Source organism: Schistocerca gregaria, chromosome 3 (assembly GCF_023897955.1).
Source record: "Schistocerca gregaria isolate iqSchGreg1 chromosome 3, iqSchGreg1.2, whole genome shotgun sequence".
NCBI classification, from domain to species: Eukaryota; Metazoa; Arthropoda; class Insecta; order Orthoptera; family Acrididae; genus Schistocerca; species Schistocerca gregaria.
Window position 1 is genome coordinate 880908910 of NC_064922.1, and position 19439 is coordinate 880928348.

A 19439-nucleotide genomic window follows, 5' to 3' on the forward strand; every position below is an offset into this window, starting at 1 on the left:
CTTACAGTTCACCACATTGTTGTATGCCTTACTGTCACCATTGCCAAAATATTTGATGCACCGTACGCCTCTTGTTTCTATGGAGAGATAAAATATTTGTTGTACTCCATGAACTTCCATACCACCACTTGCTCCTCTAAAATTAGCTACACAGTTGTGTTCTTTATGTTCATTGCCTTTATAACATTTGCAATATTTAGACATTACCTCCACATCTAACACTTTACTGGTGTCTACACTCGTGGCAGTCAGTCACTACTCCATTCACAGAAGTATGTCCTCTTTTCTGCCAACTTCCATCAAGTGCACCTGCAATACCTGAACATGTATCATTTTCTGCCACTGCTTCCCTACCATTTTCATGCTTTCCTCACTCACCTCACATACAGCTTTCTCTAATATTGCAATCAGTTTTTCAAATTTATTTGATGTAAGTTCATCACTGAACAAAATGTTCTCCCTGCAACCATGCCGTTGCCAATGGATTATAAGGAATAAACTAATCTAGTATTGATTTCATAAGGACCACTTGCATCTGGTTTTGAAGAACTCATAATGAAATCACAGCTGAGCATTTAGTGGAAATTAAATCCAAAGCAATTGCTAGACCTTTTCTCCTATTGACACCCTCAGAAATTACATCTGATAATTATGTTATTGCACCTCTTGTCACTTAGAATAAATTCGTTGTAACACTCTTGAAATGGTGAGAGCTTCTTTGATGATGCCCTTGTCCTGTCCAGGACATCTACATTGATTTCCTCAGGTAGAGTTTCCGAGTCTCCTTAATGAGGTTACAAAAGTGCTACAATATTTTGATCAACATATTTGTGCAAAAGACTTTTTTCGTTTATGAAACTAAATAAGTCACATTTAAGTGGTAAGTCGAGATAGAAACTCGACGAAATTTTCTCTGTGTGTCCATATGCAGACAGTTTGTACCTCATAAAAATTATGTCTTCAGTAGACCAAAAATAATTTAATGATACTGAAAATTTGTTTTCTTTGTGACTTATGTTATTGAGAAATGTGAAGTATAAAACCAAATAGTATGCAATGCAAGTGAAATGCCATTTATACAGTGCATTCATAGTTCTACTGTCTTCCCCCTCCTTGCGCTCAGCCACTGTCAGGTGGCGGTGGGGGAAATGTGAAGTGACACTGAGTGTTTTGGCACTCGTGCCTTGCAAAGTACCGAGAACTGAAATTTTGGCCGCCTCTGGTGTAGAAAATGACAAACAGTCAATCTGTATTCCTGTGGTCAAGCACTTTAGTTCTATATACGCTATAGAAAATTCTCAATCCATCGTTTGTATTCTCAGTGTAGTATTGCTGCCTTGATGCATACAGTAAGTCTTAAGAGGTATAATAACAGCAAAGAAAGAGAGAATAGTTTACAATGGGCAACGATGGCTTGATGATCACAATAAAAGACTAGAAATCTGTGTGGATTGGTGTTTGCATATTTGATGCTTGAAAGATAATGGGAGTTCAAAGGACTTAGCAAGGAGTAATCTCAACTTTTTATTTATATGTACCCAACAGAATGTTTGACTTAAAAGATGATTTGGTGGCATAGAGTAACTTATACTGAAGACAGTAGGATATGTAGACACTTCACATCCATGATTCCTCCTTCAAAAGTGGTTTATATGTTGAAAGATTTATATGGAAAAAGAAAGTGATATGAAAGAATCAAGGTGACATATTAATACTTTCTACCTTTGATGTGATTAGATTCTTTTACCACTGCATTGCACCATTAATCTAAGAGAAAAAACTTGCAAATTTACACAAATAGATAGTCATACTGACTTCTCTGCAGGCAGTGGAGCTATGTAGAACGGCAGCACATGGTTAGGGGGTAGACTGGCACACAGCATCTTCTTCCCACAAGTTGTAGCTTGTGTCTGACTAGCATAGACGTCTAAGCTGATGGGTGTGGAGAGCTTTTGGACGAGCAACAGAGGAAGCTCTGTAATTTTATCCAGTAAGTCTTTGCGTTCGTGGCGTACATGCATCCGTATCACATAATCCCCTTTTTCCAATTTCACAATATACTGTAATAAAAAGGTAACACAATGAAGAATATTACATTATTAAAATAACAGAATGTTACATCATTAACTAACATTTTTGGTTAACCACTTTATATTTTCCAAATAGCTGGAAAATTTTTCAAGAAATAAGTTTCTGACAACAGTATACATGGTAATTCATACGTACCTCCGGGTTTACAAAAAACAATTGCTTGAAACTACAAGAAATACAGACAATAGACAAGTAACAGTGGATAAAGCATCTATCCAAGTTTTTAACTCTAATTGCAGGTGTTCACTACTGCCACTGTTTGTGAAGCAGCAAGCGTCAGAATGGGCACAATTGTTCAGTTTACTGTAGCTGCGGCTGCCTGGGAAGGTTCAATGACATCAACCTACTTTGGAAATCTGTTCATTGGGGTTATGGTTGGGTTGTTTGGGGCAAGAGACCAAACTGCAATGTCATCGGTCTCATCGGATTAGGGAAGGACAGGGACGGAAGTCGGCTGTGCCATTTCAAAGGAACCATCCTGGCATTAACCTAGAGCGATTTAGGGTAACCACTGCGCCACCTCGCTCAGTCTCTGTTCATTAGGTTGTTTGCCTGTAGATACAAACCAATTCGATGCTACAATACAGGGTAGATGATTTGTTTGCATGTTCTGACATGTCTGTCCCCTAATGGCATACTCAGGAACTGCACCATTGTGCATATTAGGAATCTAAACTTGGAGGGATGATCTGTCAACTAATATGTGTAATTTTACTGTATGTCTTGTAGTCTTTGTGCATTTATCTCCTGAGGCCCTGAAGGTACTCACGAATAACAGAGTTTTTATACAAATGATAATCAAAATCCACAAAAACTAGGCCTGTTAAAGCTGATAAACACATCACCACTAATACATACTTTTTCAATTCAGAGCTGAAGCCAGGTTTGAATTTTGTAGACTACGTTCATTTTAATTATAATTTTGACCTGCTTTGTTATGTTTCTTATTGTATCAAAACAGTTACATTACAAATGGTTTTCAAAATATATTTTTTTAGTACAGTTTCACATTAAGTACAAAAATCTGGTGAAAAAGTAAAGTTCACGGATCAACTTACACTTAAGTTGTGAGGAGCAGATGGGGTGGGGGGGGGCCAAGAGGTGCGATATAGAGAGACAGAGGGTGGGGGCCAGCGGAGACAGAGGGTGGGGGCCAGCGGAGACAGAGGGTGGGGGCCAGCGGAGACAGAGGGTGGGGGCCAGCGGAGACAGAGGGTGGGGGCCAGCGGAGACAGAGGGTGGGGGCCAGCGGAGACAGAGGGTGGGGGCCAGCGGAGACAGAGGGTGGGGGCCAGCGGAGACAGAGGGTGGGGGCCAGCGGAGACAGAGGGTGGGGGCCAGCGGAGACAGAGGGTGGGGGCCAGCGGAGACAGAGGGTGGGGGCCAGCGGAGACAGAGGGTGGGGGCCAGCGGAGACAGAGGGTGGGGGCCAGCGGAGACAGAGGGTGGGGGCCAGCGGAGACAGAGGGTGGGGGCCAGCGGAGACAGAGGGTGGGGGCCAGCGGAGACAGAGGGTGGGGGCCAGCGGAGACAGAGGGTGGGGGCCAGCGGAGACAGAGGGTGGGGGCCAGCGGAGACAGAGGGTGGGGGCCAGCGGAGACAGAGGGTGGGGGCCAGCGGAGACAGAGGGTGGGGGCCAGCGGAGACAGAGGGTGGGGGCCAGCGGAGACAGAGGGTGGGGGCCAGCGGAGACAGAGGGTGGGGGCCAGCGGAGACAGAGGGTGGGGGCCAGCGGAGACAGAGGGTGGGGGCCAGCGGAGACAGAGGGTGGGGGCCAGCGGAGACAGAGTGTAACCAATTTGCAAATGAGAAGACATGGATTTGGTGAGTGTGAAGAAGTGTAGATAGTTGTTAGTTACAGCAGACAAGTAATGCACCATATGATAGTGTGAGTAGAGAAGCAAACACGAAGTTTGTAAGTGTGAATTATCCAGTGCTTTTATTTCAGTAAAATTCAAGGGTCAATTTTCTTTGCAGAGAGGCGGAGATTGTAACGGGACAAAGCTATAGGAGAATTTGGAGCAGAACTGCAACGAGGCCGCAGCCTGACAGCAGATGCTGGACTGCATGATTGACCCCCATGTCATTCGACTATGAGTGCCAAATAAGGCAGCAGCCACAGACATTGGCCACAGCAGGCCGTCGTCAGCACCCCTCAGCAGCAGCAAGACTTCCGTGACACCAACCTGGGTGTCAATACCATGGATCCAGCCTTAAAGGACATTCAAGGAGCCACTCTAGCTAGTTTGACTTCCACATCATTGACGATTATGCCAGACCCTGGTCACTGCCCTGTTCCAGATGGTTCGCAGTGGTCCACAAATGCAACCCTACCATGAATTCAGTGCTGGGAACCAGCAGTTGTTCAAATAGATTTCGGGCTTGCAGCCGGTCGTCGTAAACTTCTGATTTGCCGGGAAAATTTCGAATTTTACAACCAGCAGTTGTTAAATGCTGGTACACCCTAGAATGTCACGTTTGGGCATGGCAGTACCACACCTGGCACTTGCTGTGTGTCAGCCGGGAATCCTCACTGTGGACTCTGCCACCACCAGACCACAAGGTGGGACATCTGCCTATCTGCCCAGCCCAGGCAGGCAACACTGTGCCATCCCCCTTCCCTTGCTCCTGACCGTCAGTCCAGATTTCGACTCCACGCAATATTGTCACTGTGCCACTGGAACAATGTGACCTTCTGCATCAGATAAGACCCGGCGACCGCCCCTGACTGCAGCGCAGTCTCATTCCACTGTCTTGGCTTGCCTCGATTGCCAGAGACGCCAGCACAGCGCTCTATTTTCAGAGCAGCACACGCAAACCGCCTGCTGAATGTAAACGTATGCAGTTACAAAAGCAGAGTATTACAAGGGAACTCTGGACCAAGCTAGTGAATGGAGCACTATCAGAAGAATATCTGAACAGTATGAATAAGTAAAGAAGTAATAAAGGGTAGCATCTTCACCTGGACCAGCTTCTGCTGCTGTCCTCATTGCTATCTTAGACAGCCCACACCCAAACAGCCTACCTCAATCACCTTTATATTATTACGTAGTGATGTCAACAACACTACAAGCTCTACAAATGTAAGATCTGCTCTTGAAACAGATAACTGCAAGGCTAATAAGGCATGTGTAATATGGGTGAACTGAACTGAAAGTGAAATTAAAGATAGAAGTGCCTATTTTATTTCACGAATTACTGTGTCTATCACTTTTTTTTTTATACCTTAGTTAACCCTTCATGAAGATCCAAAACATTATGACTGAACACACACACACACACACACACACACACACACACACACACACACACACACACCCCTACCTTCACTGTGTTCGACATTGGCCCACAATGCTGCTCCTCAGATAAATTCTAGCATTTGCCTATTGTGAAGAATGGAAACCAAAAATCTAAATGATAAATGCTTGCCTAGGAGCTGATTCCAGTTCCCACATTTAAGGATTTACCATCTTGCTGATGTCACTTCACTGTGAGAAAAATCTTTTTGCTGTGCAGATTTCACACCAGAAAGAGGAATGAATAGGTTGTCCCTACTTCAACCTAATGTCAATATGATTACAGTATATAAATTAACAGGTATTTACCTTGTTTGGATATGCATCCCCAGTTGCCAGTAATTGCTTATTGCAATCAAAAAGCATCCATAACTGTGACTCAAACTCTGATTCATAGAGGAGATCACTCAGCAATGGACTGAAAACAAACAAAATTTTTTAGTTCCTTTTTCTCTTCTCTATTAATTTCAATAACAGCAAGAAACCAGCACAGCTGTTATCTTCCTTAAAGTTACTCCAATAACACATGGTGATTTCAGTTTCAAGCTCCACAAAATTACCTGCATGAATCTTTTAAAGTAAAGACATAATGGTAAAAATAGACCTACAGTTCAAGTAAGTAAGGTAAGAGCTCCATTGGGTCATACACTGGAACAACGTAACACATACAGAAAGCAATAGCAATCATTGTCATTGTTATTTTTCTGTAGGCAAAAATTACCTTCTAGGCCATCAGTGTGATACAATGGTCACTGGACCCTTAAAGTGTATAGTGCATATAGATTACATACCTTTTTTTTATCATCAGGGCACATCAATAATGTGTTGTGTGAACCATAGCTAAATTTTGTAATTGCTGCTGTGTTATTCTCAAGTACACTGTTTTAACATGATTTCTATCTGGCTCTTTTTTTCCTTCTTCAGGTTTAAGATTTTCAACTGACTTGTCCTTATATATCCCGGTAACACAAGAGAGAAATTTCAATGTGTAGCTGTGAGCAAATCCTTCACAGTAGCATCCTTATGCAAGACATTCTCCATACAATACATTTCTGAATTGGAAATTAAACATTCTGAAGATGACATCCGTTCTGTTTGAACAATCCACACTTTCTCTATAAGGTGAACAATCAACATTAATGATACCACGTTTCTTAGAGATGCAAAATGTACAGATTTCCAGCCATTAAGCTGATGACCATATCTACTATGAGGACATACTGAAAAGTCATGCCTTCGAGTTCCTAATGTGACAACTCTGAAAGCTTTTTAAATGAACTAAATGTTACTAAAATTCCACATCTTTATTCTTGATATCTACATATTTATTTGTCAACATAGTCACACTGGTGATGAACACATTTCTCCCTATGAGAGACCAGTTCAATGATACTGTCACTGCAGAATGTTTGATTTTGTTGATGAAGCAACAAACTCCCAACTGCTTCACCACTTCATCACTATCAAAGTCCTTGAAGCTGTTCTTGGAACTTTTGAAACAGATGAAAATCAGATGGGGCCAAGTTGGGACTGAATGGAGGATGACCAATGACCATGAACTCAAGGCATCAGATTACTGCAGATGTCTCACTCTTGTGTGGTCTGGCATTTTCATGATGAAGGAAAGGGTTCTCCCTGTGTGGATAAACTCTTCAAATTCAAAACTCTATTGACATAGTTACATTACATGTCATGTCAACATGACAATTTGGAGGCCTCTGTTATGTTTGTTCTTTTTAAAATGCTTTACAAGTTTTCACATAAAAAATATGGAGGTATTAGTTTTCAATATGCCCTCATATTTCAACATTATGAACAGATTCTACTCAGTTTGCATGAAAGATCCAAAATTTTAGGTCCAATCTTCCATTGGCAGCCATTATATTTTCATAAAATCACTCAATCTAATTCACAAACTTTTCATGGAATATGCCACTAAATTTGTGTTACATTTTCAGAGCTATAACTTAAAATTCCTATGAACACATTTTACCCCACCCTCCTTTGAAAAAATGTTATTACGCTCACTCTGCAAATGAACTCAAATTGCATAACCTATATTTTACAAATATATTCAGTATTATCCTATGGACACACAGGTCACAAAAGTTGTCTCCTCTGCTGCAATTAAAAACATATAATAAACCAATAACTAAAAAAATGAAGATTACATAGGGGCTATTAAAAAAAAGAGCCATAGGAGGTCCAATTTCTGTTAAATGACAATTTGTAACTTCATAATTTCTGAAATCTTGCAGGTGTCTGTGGATTCAACCTGGTTTCCAAATCCGTTCTCTTGTACAATTTTTCAATACCTGGCTGCACTGTATGAGAATATCACTTGACAAACCCAACCAATAAATCAATTTTTAAAATATTTTTAATACCAGAAAATAAGATCATGAACTATGAAAATTAAAATACAATGATTAATATGAAAAGTGGGTTGACAAAACAAAGCATATGCATTCATTTACTATATTATAATGTAGAAAAAATCTTATTTTCTTGTTTGCCAGAAAGTCATAGTAGTTCATACACTTTTAGGTCTTCTGTGGCTCAAAGAGTGACTGTTCACCAGTAATGTATTGCCAGAGGACATCACATGCTACAAAATAGAGGTAATTGTGCTTTCTTGATATCTCTATCAGATCCAAAGAAAAAGTGGTTAACATCTTCCTCGCTGCCGCATTCACACGAAGAAGATGAGAGTGTTGGAGCAGTAGAGATGTTGCTCAAATAGCTCAAGATTAAATCAAACACATGCCATTATCACCATAAAGTTTTTACTGTGTTTACAATAAGCACCAAGAACATGATGGGAGATTAGGTACCACTGCAGCATAGTCTCTCTCTCTCTCTCTCTCTCTCTCTCTTTCATTTTGTAAAATCAGTGCAGGTTCTCATTCCACTGGGCCCTGATTCTCCCCTTATGGTATGCAGTAGACATCAAGTGGCATTTTATCCTATTTCGCTAATCCAGTATACACAGATTTCTTGGCCAAAGTGTCTTCTTCATTTTCCTTTATTCTGCAGTGCGCCTTCATCCAAAAAATAATGGTAGTCTTATATAGGTGGGAAAGCTACTGAACTGCTTCTATAAAGTGATATAAAAGAATTCTTGGTGTTATTGATGTCATAGTGTTTTAGTAACATCAAGGTTGAGCTCAAATCTGATAAAATGTTGTTTCTTCTTGAAATTCTTTTGCATATGTTCAGCCCATCTAAAATCACTGAAACTTCTGCAGTGAGTATGGATGCTACTCCAGGGAGCTGAAATTTGACACCTCAATTAGCCTTACTGTCCACATGTTCGATTCTACTCTGCCTTTATGTTACGTTCATCTGTGTAAATATCTCTAGAGGATGTTCTTGCTGCTAAACTGTCAGCTGAAGTTTTTTTCATTCAGTGTATCTTGGATGTATGGAAGGTGTGTCCTAAAATTCAGTGTCATTAAGGTCGTAGCGTACAAAGTGCTGCAACAGTTAAAAATTGGGGTAGTGGTGATGTTTTCATGCAAAAGCAAAGCATCAATGTATAAATCTGCTAGGGGTAGTAATTTCTTTCTAAAGCAATACTGGTCTGAAAAGCACTTAATAGTGAGTGGTCTAATCTTTGCTAATAAACTGTCATGTGAGAAGTAGAAATGTTGCAACGGGAATACGGTAATGATGTTCTTTCTGTGTAATTCTAAGAGAATTTCATTTGCTTCCGCCATCAAAACATTAGTTGGAGTTGATCTGAATGCTCCAGTACAGACTTTGATGGTTTTATACTGCCGCTTATTTAGGTTCTGTAAGTCACTTTGTGCTGGTGAACCACAGCACATACATCTGTAGACAATATAACATATTATTAGAGGGTGATGTACGTTAATGCAGATCCTCAGGTCTGCTGCCCAACGAATTCCTGCCACAGCTTGTAGGATATTTGATGAAATATTGCGCACACACAAATGAAATTGTCAAGCACAATATTTTTCTCCCTTGTGTCTCCCCTGCAAGAACAGCAAACAAATTAACTCTTGATGAATAACCCAGATTCTGAATAAGCATAGGCCGTAAACACATGTAATTAACAATTGACACTGATTTGAAAATGATGTGAGGTTGCTGGCAGTGTTTGAGCACAAGAAAATGCCAACAGTATTACCTGAAGACAGTAACTATTGCAAGTTTTTCCATCTTGTCTACTACTCACCAGTTTGGAATCACTTCTGTGCCTTTAGCAATATGGAAATTATATGTTAACTGCAGCTCATAGATTTGTCTCGCCGGAGGAATAACATCTCGTGAAGTCAGAGGTGTAACTTTTGATTCACTTGGCCTGTAATAAATATATGAACCTCTTAAACTTATTGCAATCAAAACAAAATAGTGTAATGTTAAAATTAAAAATAACAGTGAAAGCTACATATTATATCCAAATGTAAATGCCCTCTTAAAAATTGCAGCTTTAGCACAACTTTCTGTTGTAGAAATGGCAGACTAACAAACAGTAAACTGTTTCTAATACCAGCTATTCTGGAGTAACAATAAGCACCCGAACGAAGATCAAGAACGTAACCGCAGAGAAGGCTGAGAGATGACGTTAGCCAATAGTACGCTGACTACGAAAGCACCATGACAGGAGCAGCCTCTATCCGAAGAGAAGCCAGCGTCAGCCGGGCAGTAGAAGAAGGGACACTAGCAGATCTGGATTAGAAGAGAGCACTTCAGTAGTGTAAATGGATCCCAAGTCACAGCTCTTCAACAAGGTGCAGCAGCTACTGGCCAATGCTGCACGTCCGACAGAACAAGCACCATCTACTACAGCTGCCATACCACATTTTCAACAGTTTCATGAACAAGAAGAAAAATGGCTCGAGTGGCTGCAACAATTTAAAATACAATGTACAAGGTACTGTGAAAAGCCATTATTTCTTATCCATGGTAGGAAGTGCTGTGTTCCACCTCATGAACAAACTTTTTCCTAATGCCACTCCGAGTGAATTTGCATATGAACAGGTTATTGTGTCGCTAATAAGCTACTATGGCCAACAAGTGAATACGGTGGCAGCTAAGTATCAATTCTTTAACTGCAAAAAATGGTCAGAACAAACTTATTGCGAGTGGATAACAGATTTGCAGAGTATGACATGGAAATGCAAATTCAAATGTACTTGCAGTGCTTTATTTTCAGATGTTATGTTGCATGATGCGATTGTGTACAATGTACCCGATGTCAGACTCGGAGAATAGATTTTTGAACAGTCCAATCCATCGTTTTGGCAGGTAATGCAAATACTAGATCAGTACGAGTCAGGTACCTGCTGGGTGATAAATTTGAGCAGACAGCTATTTATCGCGTTGAGTCCATTGTTTTCAATCGCCCCCATTCAGCGGCAGCTTGCACTAGTCACGCCCAGTGAGCAACATTTCACACGGTGTAGGCAGTTTGCCAAACACTGAGCTACACAGGTGAACAGAATTAAGTCTTGCCCTCAGTGTTATTCAAGACACAAGTGCGTAGACTGTCCATCCTGACAAGCTCAGTGTTACACTTGGGTTAGGAAAGGACATGTATAATCTGTATGTTTGCGATGGAACAAACATAAGAATTCAGCCCACTCACAAAAGTCTAGTCACAAGGCCCATGTCATTAATACAGCATAATCACAGTCTGCAAAAGACATTTGCAAAACTGACACACAAGCAGTTTCTTCAGTGATGTTGTGGTCTTCAGTCCTGAGACTGGTTTGATGCAGCTCTCCATGCTAATCTATCCTGTGCAAGCTGCTTCATCTCCCAGTACCTACTGCAACCTACATCCTTCTGAATCTGCTTAGTGTATTCATCTTGGTCTCCCTCTACCATTTTTACCCTCCACACGCCCTCCAATGCTAAATTTGTGATCCCTTGATGCCTCAGGACATGTCCTACCAACCGATCCCTTCTTCTGGTCAAGTTGTGCCACAAACTTCTCCAAAATCCTATTCAATACCTCCTCATTAGTTATGTGATCTACCAATCTAATCTTCAACATTCTTCTGTAGCACCACATTTCGAAAGCTTCTATTCTCTTCTTGTCCAAACTATTTATCGTCCAGGTTACACTTCCACACATGGCTATACTCCAAACAAATACTTTCGGAAACAACTTCCTGACACTTAAATTTATACTCGATATTAACAAATTTCTCTTCTTGAGAAACGCTTTCCTTGCCATTGCCAGTTACATTTTATATCTCTGCTACTTCGACCATCATCAGTTATTTTGTTTCCCAAGTAGCAAAACTCATTTACTACTTTAAGTGTCTCATTTCCTAATCTAATTCCCTCAGCATCATCCGAATTAATTCTTCTACATTCCATTATCCTTGTTTTGCTTTTATTGATGTTCATCTTATATCCTCCTTTCAAGACACTGTCCATTCCGATCACCTGCTCCTTAGCTGTCTCTGACAGAATTACAATGTCATCGGCGAACCTCAAAGTTTTCATTTCTTCTCCCTAGATTTTAATACCTACTCCGAATTTTTCCTTTGTTTCCTTTACTGCTTGCTCAATATACAGATTGAATAACATCGGAGAGAGGCTACAACCCTGTCTCACTCACTTCCCAACCACTGCTTCCCTTTCATGCTCCCTCGACTCTTATAATTGCCATCTGGTTTCTGTACAAATTGTAAATAGCCTTACGCTCCCTGTATTTTATCCCTGCCAACTTTAGAATTTGAAAGAGAGTATTCCAGTCAACATTGTGAAAAGCTTTCTCTAAGTCTACAAATGCTAGAAACGTAGGTTCGCCTTTCCTTAATCTTTCTTCTAAGATAAGTCGTAAGGTCAGTATTGCCTCACGTGTTCCAACATATCTACGGAATTCAAACTGATCTTCCCCGAGGTCAGCTTCTACCAGTTTTTCCATTCGTTTGTAAATAATTCGTGTTAGTATTTTGAAGCTGTGAGTTATTAAACTGATAGAACGGTAATTTTCACATCTGTCAACACCGGCTTTCTTTGGGATTGGAATTATTATATACTTCTTGAAGTGTGAGGGTACTTCATCTGTCTCGTACATCTTGCTCACCAGATGGTATAGTTTTGTCAGGACTGGTTCTCCCAAGGCTGTCAGTAGTTCTAATGGAATGTTGTCTACTCCGGGGGCCTTGTTTCGACTCAGGTCTTTCAGTGATCTGTCAAACTCTTCACGCAGTATCATATCTCCTATTTCATCTCCATCTACATCCTCTTCCATTTCCATAATACTGTCCTCAAGTACACCGCCCTTGTATAGACTCTATATACTCCTTCCACCTTTCTGCTTTCCCCTCTTTGCTTAGAACTGGGTTTCCATCTGAGCTCTTGATATTCATACAAGTGGCACTCTTTTCTCCAAAGGTCTCTTTAATTTTCCTGTAGGCTTTATCTATCCTCCCCTAGTGAGATAAGCTTTCACATCCTTACATTTGTCCTCTAGCCATGCCTGCTTAGCCATTTTGCACTTCCTGTCGATCTCATTTCCGAGACGTCTGTATTCCTTTTTGCCTGCTTCATTTACTGCATTTTTATATTTCCTCCTTTCATCAATTAAATTCGATATTTCTTCTGTTACCCAAGGATTTCTAATAGCCCTCGTCTTTTTACCTACTTGATCCTCTGCTGCCTTCACTACTTCATCCCTCAAAGCTACCCATTCTTCTTCACCATATTTCTTTCCCCCATTCCTGTCAATTGCTCCCTTATGCTCTCCCTGAAACTCTGTACAACCTCTGGTTCTTTTAGTTTATCCAGGTCCAATCACCTTAAATTCCCACTTTTTTGCAGTTTCTTCAGTGTTAATCTACAGTTCATAACCAATAGATTGTGGTCAGAGTCCACATCTGCCCCTGGAAAAGTCCTACAATTTAAAACCTGGTTCCTAAATCTCTGTCTTACCATTATACAATCTGATATCTTTTAGTACCTCCAGGATTCTTCCATGTATACAACCTTCTTTTATGATTCTTGAACCAAGTGTTAGCTATGATTATGCTCTGTGCAAAATTTTAACAGACGGCTTCCTCTTTCATTTCTTAGCCCCAATCCATATTCACCTACTACGTTTCCTTCTCTCCCTTTTCCTACAGTCGAATTCCAGTCACCCATGACTATTAAATTTTTGTCTCCCTTCACTACCCGAATAATTTCTTTTATCTCATCATACATTTCTTCAATTTCGTCATCATCTGCAGAGCTAGTTGGCATATAAACTTGTACTACTGTAGTAGGCATGGGCTTCGTGTCTATCTTGGCCACTATAATACGTTCACTATGCTGTTCGTAGTAGCTTACAAGCACTCCTATTTTTTTATTCATTATTAAACCTACTCCTGCCTTACCCCTATTTCATTTTGTATTTATAACCCTGTATTCACCTGACCAGAAGTCAGGGTCCTCCTGCCACCGAACTTCACTAATTCCCACTATATCTAACTTTAACCTATCCATTTCCTCTTTTAAATTTTCTAACCTACCTGCCCGATTAAGGGATCGGGCATTCCACACTACGATCCGTAGAATGCCAGTTTTCTTTCTCCAGTGATATGTCAGTCAAAACAACTTTTTGTTCTTTTACTTCTTTGTGGGCAATGTGGGAAATTTAAGCTAGACATGGGTTTGTCTGCCACATAGCTAAAATGTCACACACATGAAATGTTAGGATGCCCATGCCTGCGTAAAACAAAACAAGCACACAACTGACGGCTTATAATGGACAAGACTTTCCCAGTCTCTGAAAAGGTACATTACCTGCCATGTATCACTTGCATACGTGAACAGTGACTTTTATAGTGCTACAATCACCTGAGTGTGAGAACATATTTGGTCTAGATTCGTTCGATTTGTTTGGCTTTAACATTCAGGATAATGTGTTGTCAGTGTCTGCATTCCATGCACAGGACAGTGTAGCTACCTTGCTGAAAGAATTCCCGGAACTCTTTTCTGAAAGTTTAGGCAAGGCTAACAATTTTGTTGCACATATTACTCTGGAAGACAATGCTCAGCCAACATTTTGCCATGCCAGAACTGTTCCCATTGCATTATGGGACAAAGCCGCTGCTGAACTTAAAGAATTGCAAGATAGCAGAGCTATTGCACTGATAAAAGCTAGTCAATGGGCAAGTCCATTGGTATTGCTCCCCAAACCTTCAGGTCACATTCACCTCTGTGATGACTAAGTCCACAGTGAACCCAAAAACTGATTGATATTTACCTACTGCCATACCCAGAGGATCTCATGGAGAAATTTAGACACTGGACGCTACTTTTCAAGAACTGATTTGCGCGAAGCGTTTCTTCAAATAACATTCAATGAAGAATTTCAAAAAGTGTGTGTAGTAAATACTCATTTGGGTTTGTTTAAATATTTGCATTTGCCTTTTAGCAGTGCTTCCGCACCCACCATTTTCTAACAGTATTTGGAACAGCTGACTGTGCAAGTACCAAACTGTTCAAACTATTTGGATGATATTGTCGTATCAGGTCACACACCTGAAGAACATACACTCCTGGAAATAGAAATAAGAACACCGTGAATTCATTGTCCCTGGAAGGGGAAACTTTATTGACACATTCCTGGGGTCAGATACATCATCTACATCTACATCTACATGACTACTCTGCAATTCACATTTAAGTGCTTGGCAGAGGGTTCATCGAACCACAATCATACTATCTCTCTACTATTCCACTCCCGAACAGCGAGTGGGAAAAACGAACACCTAAACCTTTCTGTTCGAGCTCTGATTTCTCTTATTTTATTTTGATGATCATTCCTTCCTATGTAGGTTGGGCTCAACAAAATATTTTCGCATTCGGAAGAGAAAGTTGGTGACTGAAATTTCGTAAAAAGCTCTCGCCGCGACGAAAAACGTCTATGCTGTAATGACTTCCATCCCAACTCGTGTATCATATCTGCCACACTCTCTCCCCTAAAACGCGATAATACAAAACGAGCTGCCCTTCTTTGCACCCTCTCGATGTCCTCCGTCAATCCCACCTGGTAAGGATCCCACACCGCGCAGCAATATTCTAACAGAGGACGAACGAGTGTAGTGTAAGCTGTTTCTTTAGTGGACTTGTTGCATCTTCTAAGTGTCCTGCCAATGAAACGCAACCTTTGGCTCGCCTTCCCGACAATATTATCTATGTGGTCCTTCCAACTGAAGTTGTTCGTAATTTTAACACCCAGGTACTTAGTTGAATTGACAGCCTTGAGAATTGTACTATTTATCGAGTAATCGAATTCCAACGGATTTCTTTTGGAACTCATGTGGATCATCTCACACTTTTCGTTATTTAGCGTCAACTGCCACCTGACACACCATACAGCAATCTTTTCTAAATCGCTTTGCAGCTGATACTGGTCTTTGGATGACCTTACTAGACGGTAAATTACAGCATCATCTGCGAACAACCTAAGAGAACTGCTCAGATTGTCACCCAGGTCATTTATATAGATCAGGAGCAGTAGAGGTCCCAGGACGCTTCCCTGGGGAACACCTGATATCACTTCAGTTTTACTCGATGATTTGCCGTCTATTACTACGAACTGCGACCTTCCTGACAGGAAATCACGAATCCAGTCGCACAACTGAGACGATACCCCATAGCTCCGCAGCTTGATTAGAAGTCGCTTGTGAGGAACGGTGTCAAAAGCTTTCCGGAAATCTAGAAATACGGAATCAACTTGAGATCCCCTGTCGATAGCGGCCATTACTTCGTGCGAATAAAGAGCTAGCTGCGTTGCACAAGAGCGATGTTTTCTGAAGCCATGCTGATTACGTGTCAATAAATCGTTCCCTTCGAGGTGATTCATAATGTTTGAATACAGTATATGCTCCAAAACCCTACTGCAAACCGACGTCAATGATATAGGTCTGTAGTTAAATGGATTACTCCTACTACCCTTCTGGAACACTGGTGCGACCTGCGCAATTTTCCAATCTGTAGGTACAGATCTATCGGTGAGCGAGCGGTTGTATATGAGTGCTAAGTAGGGAGCTATAGTATCAGCGTAATCTGAAAGGAACCTAATCGGTATACAATCTGGACCTGAAGACTTGCCCGTATCAAGCGATTTGAGTTGCTTCGCAACCCCTAAGGTATCTACTTCTAAGAAACTCATGCTAGCAGATGTTCGTGTTTCAAATTCTGGAATATTCCATTCGTCTTCCCTGGTGAAGGAATTTCGGAAAACTGCGTTCAATAACTCCGCTTTAGCGGCACAGTCGTCGATAACAGTACCATCGGCACTGCGCAGCGAAGGTATTGACTGCGTCTTGCCGCTTGTGTACTTTACATACGACCAGAATTTCTTCGGATTTTCTACCAAATTTCGAGACAATGTTTCGTTGTGGAACCTATTAAAGGCATCTCGCATCGAAGTACGTGCCAAATTTCGCGCATCTGTAAATTTTAGCCCATCTTCAGGATTTTGCGTTCTTCTGAACTTCGCATGCTTTTTCCGTTGCCTCTGCAACAGCGTTCGGACCTTTTTTGTGTACCACGGGGGATCCGTTCCATCTCTTACCAATTTATGAGGTATGAATATCTCAATTGCTGTTGCTACTATATCTTTGAATTTGAGCCACATCTCGTCTACATTCGCATAGTCAGTTCGGAAGGAATGGAAATTGTCTTTTAGGAAGGCTTCTAGTGGCACTTTATCCGCTTTTTTAAATAAAATTATTTTGCGTTTGTTTCTGATGGATTTGGAAGAAATGGTATTGAGCCTAGCTACAATGACCTTGTGATCACTAATCCCTGTATCAGTCATGATGCTCTCTATCAGCTCTGGATTGTTTGTGGCCAAGAGGTCAAGTGTGTTTTTGCAACCATTTACAATTCGCGTGGGTTCGTGGACTAACTGCTCTAAATAATTTTCGGAGAATGCATTTAGGACAATCTCGGAAGACGTTTTCTGCCTACCACCGGTTTTGAACAAGTATTTTTGCCAACATACCGAGGGTAGGTTGAAGTCCCCACCAACTATAACCGTATGAGTGGGGTATTTATTTGTTACGAGACTCAAACTTTCTCTGAACTGTTCCTTAACTGTATCATCGGAGTCTGGGGGTTGGTAGAAGGAGCCAATTATTAACTTAATTCGGCTGTTAAGTATAACCTCCACCCACACCAATTCGCACGGAGTATCTACTTCGACTTCACTACAAGATAAACCACTACTGACAGACACCAACACTCCACCACCAATTCTGCCTAATCTATCTTTCCTGAACACCGTCTGAGACTTCGTAAAAATTTCTGCAGAACTTATTTCAGGCTTTAGCCAGCTTTCTGTACCTATAACGATATCAGCTTCTGTGCTTTCTATTAGCGCTTGAAGCTCAGGGACTTTTCCAGCGCAACTACAACAGTTTACAACTATAATTCCGACTGTTCCTTGATCCAAGCACGTCCTGTAATTGCCAAGCACCCTTTGACATTGCAGCCCATCCCGCACTTTCCCGAGGCCTTCTAACCTAAAAAACCGCCCAGTCCACGCCACACAGCCTCCGCTACCCGTGTAGCCGCCAGCTGAGTGTAGTGAACTCCTGACCTATTCAGCGGAACCCGAAACCCCACCACCCTATGGCGCAAGTCAAGGAATCTGCAGCCAATACGGTCGCAAAACCGTCTGAGCCTCTGATTCAGACCCTCCACCCGGCTCTGCACCAAAGGTCCGCAGTCGGTTCTGTCAACGATGCTGCAGATGGTGAGCTCTGCCTTCATCTCGTAAGCAAGACCGGCAGCCTTCACCAAATCAGATAGCCGCTGGAATCCAGAGAGAATTTCCTCAGATCCAAAGCGACACACGTCATTAGTGCCGACATGTGCCACCACCTGCAGCTGGCTGCACCCTGTGCTCTTCATGGCATCCGGAAGGACCCTTTCCACATCAGGAATGACTCCTCCCGGAATGCACACGGAGTGCACACTGGATTTCTTCCCCTCCTTAGCCGCCATATCCCTAAGGGGCCCCATTACGCGCCTAACATTGGAGCTCCCAACTATCAATAAGCCCACCCTCTGCGATTGCCCTGACCTTGAAGGCTGAGAATGATCCTCTGAAACAGGGCAGGCAGCTGCATCTGGCTCAGCCAGAGACAGTGCCTGAAACCGGTTTGTCAGACGCACCGGGGAGGCTTTCTGATCAGCCTCCGGGGACGCCTTTCGCTGCCTGCCACGCCTTGGAACACATGATCACACTGACAGAACCACAGGCACATAGACACAGGCAACAGAGCATGCACAATGTCGGCACTAGTACAGTGTATATCCACCTTTCGCAGCAATGCAGGCTGCTATTCTTCCATGGAGACGATCGTAGAGATGCTGGATGTAGTCCTGTGGAACGGCTTGCCATGCCATTTCCACCTGGCGCCTCAGTTGGACCAGCGTTCGTGCTGGACGTGCAGACCACGTGAGACGACGCTTCATCCAGTCCCAAACATGCTCAATGGGGGACAGATCCAGAGATCTTGCTGGCCAGGGTAGTTGACTTACACCTTCTAGAGCACGTTGGGTGGCACAGGATACATGCGGACGTGCATCGTCCTGTTGAAACAGCAAGTCCCCTTGCGGGTCTAGGAATGGTAGAACGATGGGTTCGATGACGGTTTGGATGTAAAGCGCACTATTCAGTGTCCCCTCGACGATCACCAGAGGTGTACGGCCAGTGTAGGAGATCGCTCCCCACACCATGATGCCGGGTGTTGGCCCTGTGTGCCTCGGTCGTATGCAGTCCTGATTGTGGCGCTCACCTGCACGGCGCCAAACACGCATACGACCATCATTGGCACCAAGGCAGAAGCGACTCATCGCTGAAGACGACACGTCTCCATTCGTCCCTCCATTCATGCCTGTCGCGACACCACTGGAGGCGGGCTGCACGATGTTGGGGCGTGAGCAGAAGACGGCCTAACGGTGTGCGGGACCGTAGCCCAGCTTCATGGAGACGGTTGCAAATGGTCCTCGCCGATACCCCAGGATCAACAGTGTCCCTAATTTGCTGGGAAGTGGCGGTGCGGT

General features: G+C 42.3%; 1 protein-coding gene across 1 annotated transcript in view; it reads right to left on the reverse strand.

Annotated features, from left to right (window-relative positions):
• LOC126355027 (tripeptidyl-peptidase 2) overlaps positions 1-19439 on the reverse strand; it is a 283245-nt gene that overhangs the window by 56957 nt on the left and 206849 nt on the right. The window contains exons 16-18 of the mRNA XM_050005173.1: positions 9589-9714; positions 5697-5805; positions 1816-2060 (exon numbers count right to left, since the gene is read on the reverse strand). Coding sequence (XP_049861130.1) covers positions 1816-2060; positions 5697-5805; positions 9589-9714 — 480 coding nt within the window. The remainder of the gene's footprint in view (positions 1-1815; positions 2061-5696; positions 5806-9588; positions 9715-19439) is intronic.